General features: G+C 35.0%; 1 protein-coding gene across 1 annotated transcript; it reads right to left on the reverse strand.

Annotated features, from left to right (window-relative positions):
• Positions 1-4,476: 4,476 nt before the first annotated feature.
• On the reverse strand, positions 4,477-7,290 carry LOC116106060. Its single transcript, XM_031392417.1, has 2 exons — positions 6,586-7,290; positions 4,477-4,929 (listed from the first exon to the last, which is right to left on the reverse strand). Exons 1-2 carry the CDS (start codon positions 7,201-7,203, stop codon positions 4,843-4,845), a joined length of 705 nt encoding a protein of 234 aa, XP_031248277.1. The 5' UTR covers positions 7,204-7,290; the 3' UTR covers positions 4,477-4,842.
• Positions 7,291-7,746: the final 456 nt, after the last annotated feature.

Genomic DNA, 7,746 nt, shown 5'->3' on the forward strand with positions numbered 1-7,746 from the left:
AGTCTTTGAATTCTACTCAATCTCCTAAAAATATTCTAAGCTTTATCCTAAAATAACATTTATCCAAATCTGATTAATTAAAAATAAAATAAACTCAAAATATAAATAGGAAAGTGGTGTTTCCAGCTGTAACTTTTGGCAACAGATCTTCAAAACTTCCAATAATAAACTGCATATTTGAAATGCATGATAAGGCAGAATGTTCCAGAACGTTAGCAGTGCAGGTGTGTCAAATTGAAGCCAAATTCCAACCTTGATGCAGCGAGTATCTCTCCAAACTCAAAACATGAAAGTTGTAGATCTCTTTCTTAGGGTTCCACATAATTTTGAATCATCTCAATCCGAGCTCGGATGAGAGAGTTATTCCCATATTACGAAGCAATGTAGAAATTGTCTGAAATCACCTAATTAGTTTCGTTTTACATTTAACGCCTCCATTTGCCTCCTAAATCAAAATAAAATAATAATGAGTACATTTAGGCACCAAATAAGTATAAAAGACTAGACATTAAGGGGGGAAAATGTGACATTTTGCATTCTCATCATCTACCAACAACATTTCCATAACAATTAATAATCTAACATACTCATATATATGTACTTTCTTTGAAATTTCATCAAACACCTTACATGCACATACAAACCCCAAATTGGTTACACTTCCACATATTTCTCAAGCCACCAAAATTGGAGCAAAAACTCCCTAAGGCCAACAACCACCCTAGCCAAATTTCATCCTCCACCATGCCATATCCATTCTTTCATATCTCACCCAAAATTTCATCAACTCAACACATACTAATACATCACTTCTCATGGCCATGAGATTCACATATCAAACAATCTTAATTTCAATCCATAATTCTTGTCATCCAAACACACATACAACATATAAGAAATTTCTCTACACAAGTATTTATCCAATCAAAGCTTAAGTTGGATTTACTTACCTTGAATTTGAGCAATTCCAACACTATAATCTCTCTTTGGTAGAATTCCCTTTCCTCTTAAGCCCTAAGCATATACAACCATAAGAATTCAAAACTTTAAAATTTAATCTCACATTTGGTGCAAGAATCTTACCTTTGGATGCTTAGGATTGAAAATCTTCCAAAATCCTATGAATTTCCTTGGAAATTTAGTGAAGAAATTTGAGAGAATTTGGGTTGAAGGTGGCGTGAATAATGGGTGGAGTGGCTAGGGTTTCAACTCTTTAATTCTTATTACTACATAATAATATATTTAGTTTCCCATTTTACCCTTGCACTTTCTAAAAAATTCCATCTATATCCCTTAGTCCATTACAAGAATGCTAACTTCTCCATGTTATTCTACTTCTTTTCATTCTCCACTCTTTCATCTAATTATGAGTGGAATGACCAATTTACCCCTAATAACATTTTAAAGAATTTCTTTAACACTTGTCCAAGATAACTCTAACAAGATTCAAATAAAGTAACGTACCTTGATGTGGGCATTACAATCTTCTTCCTTGGAATGGAGATACACCATATTTGTCTGCCAAAGAAAATATGCAAATAAGATCTTAAAGAAGTTCAGCATGGAGAGTTGTAATCCAGTGAACACACCACTGGTTCAAAATGAAGAGTTGTGCAAAGAAGATGGAGGTCGCAAGGTTGATGAAGGCAGATACAGAATCCTAATCAAGTGCTTATTGTATTTGACGGCGACCAAACCAGATATAATGTTCTCGACCAGTCTACTCTCAAGATTTATGACCGCACCTAGTGAAGCTTATTTCAAGGCAGTTAAGAGAGTGCTCTGATATGTTAGAGGGAGTGTAGACCTTGGGATTTTGTATAGAAGGTTTAAAGACTTCGACTTGGTCAGATATATAGATAGCGATTGGGTAAGACTAGTCGATGACATGAAAAACACATCCGAGTATGTGTTTTCCTTAAACAAAGGAGCATTCAGTTAGTGACCATAAAGAAAGAGACCGTGGCTCAATCAACTACGAAAGTAGATTACATCGCAACAGTTGCTGTAGTGAATCAGGCAATCTAGCTAAGGAAGATCCTAAAGGATATGAAGCTAGAACGATGTGAGCTTACAACCGTCTACTATGACAACCAGTCTATTGTTGTAACGACCAGGAACCTGGTGTTTCATGGTCAATCAAAGTATATAAAGATCAAGTATCATATGTTCAAGAAGCCGAGGAGAACAAATAAGTGAAGATTGTTCATTGTCGATCTGAAAAACAAGCAGCAGATATTTTAACAAAGGGTTTATCCAAAGCCAAGTTTGAAGAGCTCTGATTCATACTTGCAGTTTCCAACAAAGATATCAAGGAGGAGTGTTAAATCAAGTGATATCTTGTTGGAAACATGAAGATGTGACCTGGAAGCAATGCAAGAAGGAGTCCATGTGACCAAATGAGAATGCAATCAGAATTAGTATGCGACCTGCCTGAAAGAGGTTGTTGATTCAAAGCTTATCTAGAAGGTGTCAAAGTTGGTCAACTACTTGGAGTGGTTCAACTGACTTGTAGGGATGTTTAGTTTGACATATTTTGTATTAAGTAAGAATGTATGGCTCTATGAGAATAACGTGTAAATACCTTTATAGATAAGATTAGCATTTAATGCGTTGTAGGTTAACTATGACACTAATGTATAGGATGATGTCATATGTTTGTATATAAACCTTAAAAAAGTTAATGAAAATAGACAAGACAAAAAAATTGAAAAATGAAAAATCTCTTTCAAAACATTCTTTGAAAACTTGTCTCTAAGAATAACAATTGCGTTCTTTTCCCTTACAGTCTCTAGCTTGTGAACCCAACAACCAACATTCAAACCCCTTACCACGCATCTACTCAAACGAGTAAAAAACAAAACAAGAACATGCTACAATAGGTCCCAAAAACTGAAAGGGTTGTGGGGAACCTGAAGAAAGTGGTTGAAGAAGAAGAAGAAGAAGAAGAAACTTGAGGTTGCCATATGTTTTTTAGGGGGCTGCCATAAGTTTTTAGATGGATAGAGTTGGTGGTTTTGTTGTGGGGGGTGAAGAAGAAAAAGAAAAGAGAAGAAAAAAAGAGAAAGAGGAGTCAGCCGATGAAGAAGAAGAAGCTAAGGTTTATGGATTTTTTTTCAATTTTATATGCAAAATGGTAAATTACATAGACCCCCTAATAGTTGCAAAAAATGCATATACCCCCTATCAAGCTCAATTAAGCTCGCGAGCCACTCAAGCACAACCCAAGCCGAGCTCGAGCTACTTGAGAGCAGCTCAGCTCGCCTACACCCTACTTAATATTAGTTGTTTTCTACTCCTTTACCATACTCATAAACAATCTTAACGGCAATTTTAAAATCTTATTTCCCAATATAATTCCACATGTTTCTCACCCACTTTTACAATTTAACAGTTGAAAATAAATTTTATATCAATGGACCCTTAATTTTTACATGACATTTAAATATATCCCCATTTTAATTTCAATATCTTTTACAAGGTTAGTAAATCAAAGAAGTAAGCAAAGCCAATTTATGGAAAAAAAAAAAAATTATTTCTTCCTTTGTGATTATTCTGTATTAAACTTATCCATTTTATTAAAGAAGTATTGAAAGCACTCCTATTAAGGGGTTTTGTTGGAGTCCCACACCGACTAGGCACGCTCAAGCCTACTAGTTTATAAGAATGGGTAATCCTCCCATTCAATAAGACCTTATTGGATGAGGAGTCAGACCCATCTCAAATTCTATCATGGTATCAGAGCCTAGGTTCAGTTGAGCTAAGTGCTTGACCAGCAGGTGAGGATTTAAAGCCGACAACTACCTCCAATAATAGACATGACCCAACCTATGGGCTTGATCGTGAGGGAGAGTGTTGGAGTCCCACACGGACTAGACACGCTCAAGCCTATTAGTTTATAAGAGGGGGTAATCCTCCCATTCAACAAGGCCTTATTGGGTGAGAAGTTAGGCCTACCTCAAATTCTATCATAGTATCCCACACCGATTAAGCACGCTCAAGCCTACTGATTTATAAGAAAGGGTAATCCTCCCATTCAACAATGCCTTATTAGGTGAGGAGTAAGACCTACCTCAAATTCTATCATGGTATTAGAGCCTAGGTTCAGTTGAGTTGAGTGATTGACCAACAGGTGAGAAGTTAGAGCCGATAACTACCCCCAATAACAGACATGACCCAACATATGGACTTGACTGTGAAGGGGAGTGTTGGAATCCCACACTGACTAAGCACGCTCAAACCTATTGGTTTATAAGAAAAGGTAATCCTCCTATTCAATAAAATCTTATTGGATGAGAAATCAAACCCACCTCAAATTCTATCAGGTTTTCGATAGTTTTTAAGGAATTTATTATAATTACATGAGTGTTTTTAATACATTCTTAACGAAATTGATGAGTTTAGTATTAAGAGATCTCATAAGGGAAATGCAAAATAAACCGGCCAATATATTGATATAGTTAAAATGTAGGCATATATAAGAAAAAAAAATGTATGAAAATGAAAAGGGAGAGAGGATTGGTAAATAGTAAGATAAAATGAGAACGAGTTCACACGCGACTTTACAAGTAGTTAGCACATTTTCCTTCCAAGAGAAGAAACCAATATGAAAAAGGAAAAGACAATTTAGTTGGAAAAATTAATTGATGAGATTAGCTATGAAGAATCTTCTGAATCATCATCATCTTGACTAGCTTTGCTTTTCTAGTACTCCATGTGAGAAAAGCCCTTCTGCCTTTTTTCACTCACTGTTGACAAAGTTGAAAATAATTTTTTTTTTTTTTTTTTAATTCTTCAATTGTATAGTAATAATAATAATAATAATATCTCAATTCACATTCACTACACACTCAAGCCATCAAATCCACACTGCTTGTAGGTGAGAGACTGCTTCCTTGGACTTATCACAATTGCGCAATCCACGGATACCTATTCATGCCAATTTGTTAATTCCAAGATTCTAAATAAACAAACAAAGCAGATATTCAATTCTACTAATATAATATAATAAGATTAGCATTATTATTGGGAACATAACATGGCTTATTCTTTCTTTTGAGGTATATGCAGATTTCAATAATACTAAATAATGCAAAGCATGTCCCCTCCATTTTCTTTATTTATTTTGTCAAAAGCCCATTTTACAACTCAATAAATAAGAGCAATACTTAAGTTATAGCTTATTATATAACTCTCAATCCTACTAAAATTATGCATCTACAACTATCCACATTACTAAATGAAAATGGCAAACAACAAATGAAATTTAAATAAATAAATACATAGAGTCAACAATAACCCTAAAGAAATTCAACAAAAGATGCCAATCAGAAGCAATTGAAAGGATAGAGAAATTGCTTCCACTCTTTTGGACCATAAGGACCCACTAGTCACCCAAAATTGACATGGCTGAGAAACCCAACTAATACTTTTTTCCTCCTCAAATGACCAATTTTTTTTTTTTTTTTTTTTCTCAACCTATGAAAAACCCGGAAAATAAAACCCATATACGAAATCTTAAAAATGCCTTATATGGGTGGTTTGAGTGTGGAAATCAATTTGACATCTTTAAATGAGTCTTTAGATAAGATTGTATAATAATGTGTCTTTGTCCAAACACGTGTGTGTATATATAAACTATTTACATAACAAATAAATTGAGGGATATTTGATAATAGAAAGAATGAAAATAAATAAATTAATCGAGGAATTAATGGAAAATATCTTCCTCAACTTAACATTGAGGCTATTGGTGGTGGTTTGTATAAAAAGAGCGTAAAAATAAAGCAATTACCAGCATCGTTATTAAAGTAAACACCACCTTTAATTTGCCTTCTTTTCACTTGATGCTTTTTAAGACTAAAAAGTAGGACTTAATTAGCATTACCAAAAACAAAATAATCCCAACACAGATGCCACCAAACTTTACATAAAAACCCAAAGAAAACTACACAAAGCTACTTCTTTCTGGTGAGGAAACTTCTGAAAACCACCGCTCATCCCCATTCAGCAATTGCCATAGATTTTATAAATGTGCTATACGGACAAGTGACACTTACACTAATAGGATAATTCCAAATATTTCTCAATAATGAGTAGCAATAAGTCAATATTTTCATGCTTTGAATTTGATTGAAATTTTTTGAAGTAAATGGATGGAGTTTTGTAAATTGCATACTGTAAAAAATACCCCTTCATTCAAAATGTATTAAAACACCTTTATCAAACTAAGGTAATTAATACTTTCCGAACCAAACAGTAAGTTAATATTAAAACTCTACAGGAGAAAATAAAATAAATAAAGTGGGAATAGAAAGTATAAGAGAAATGAAGAGGGGCAAAATGAGGAAAGCAAGTAAGAAAAAAGGCAAAAGTATCCAAAGAAGAAAAAAATGGCCTTCTTCCCTAAGTTTACCAAAAAGCAAAATGAGAATGGGGGCAATACTTAGTGGGTTCCTCTGATACAATTTTCTCTAAATCCAAAACGCAAACAAAGATATAAATAAATAAATAAAGCTAACATAATCTGAATCTAAACCACAAATCCTATCTTTCAAAACTTCAGATTTGAAACAGCAATTTTACCTGAACGCCGGGAGAATCGAAGTTCAAGACGCGGATCTTAGCGCCAACATCACCCAAAACCCTCAACTCAACACGATCATTCAAAGAGGCGTCTCTGATTAAATTAGCAGCATCCGCCTGCAACAAATTGGCCCGATCAACGGCGATGGTGGCCTCAACGTTTCTCACACTATGAGCCTCTTGATAAAACCCCGGTACCGAAGCTTTACCCAAGGGAATCCCACGGTACATTACCGTGAACTTGGACTCGCCGTACTTGATGCCCACTTTGTTTGGGTTAACGGCGGTGAAGAGCATGTGAATTGTGAGGGAAAGCGACGCCGTTTGAGTGGAAATAGTGTTGGCGGCGGCGGCGGTGGTGTCCAAGGAGGTGGGATTGGGTGCGGAGATGCCCACGTACTGAACTCCAACTTGCTGAAGATCAAACTGGGGCTTCTTCGGTTTAACGGCCAGGATTACGATTAAAACAATAGCTAGGATTAGAAGAGCAATGAAGGAGAAGAGGAGGAAGAGGCAGCAGCAACAGCCTTTTAAGGAGGCTGAAGAGGAGGAGGAGGAAGACGACGTCGTAGGGTAGTAAGAATGATGGCCATTTTGTTGAGTTGTTTGTGGTAGCATTTTGGGAATGGGAGGTAAAGTTGAAGCCAGAACCCTCTTTCTCTTTCTAACAGATTTTCCTAACAGAGAAAAAAGAAAGAAAGAAAGAGAGAAAGAGAGAGAGAGTTTGCTTGAAATAGTGGACTTAAAAATTAAATAAATAATAATAATAAATTAAATTATGGGTTCTCTCACTCTTTACCAATGATAAGAAAAAGAATAAATATTATACTAACTATTCTCGTTTATAAACTTGGTCAGTTCACAATAGGTTTTACATGTCTCTCACATAGGTCTCACGTATTAATTACGAGTTGATCAATTGTAAGCTATCACATTAAGGTTGTGAGAGAAAGTTTGTGAGAGAGGGTTGTTGGTGTATTATTACTCTAAGGAGAATGACATTTTAATCTCTCGTTTATCATGTATGTTATGTTTATAACTACAACTTGTAAAATATCCTATTTATTTTCAAGTCTTTATTTAACAGATTTTTTTTTTTTTGTTTTTTGACAGAATGTATTCAGACCAGTTTGTGCTACCTTAATTAGTCCTTCAAAGCCT

This window comes from Pistacia vera, unplaced genomic scaffold, assembly GCF_008641045.1.
Source record: "Pistacia vera cultivar Batoury unplaced genomic scaffold, PisVer_v2 Contig509, whole genome shotgun sequence".
NCBI classification, from domain to species: Eukaryota; Viridiplantae; Streptophyta; class Magnoliopsida; order Sapindales; family Anacardiaceae; genus Pistacia; species Pistacia vera.

Coding starts and splice junctions, on each gene's coding strand:
- LOC116106060 (XM_031392417.1), bottom strand. CDS start 7,203: ATGCTACCACAAACAACTCAACAAAATGGCCATCATTCTTACTACCCT. Junction 4,930..6,585: donor TCGATTCTCCCGGCGTTCAG/GTAAAATTGCTG, acceptor TGGCATGAATAG/GTATCCGTGGATTGCGCAAT.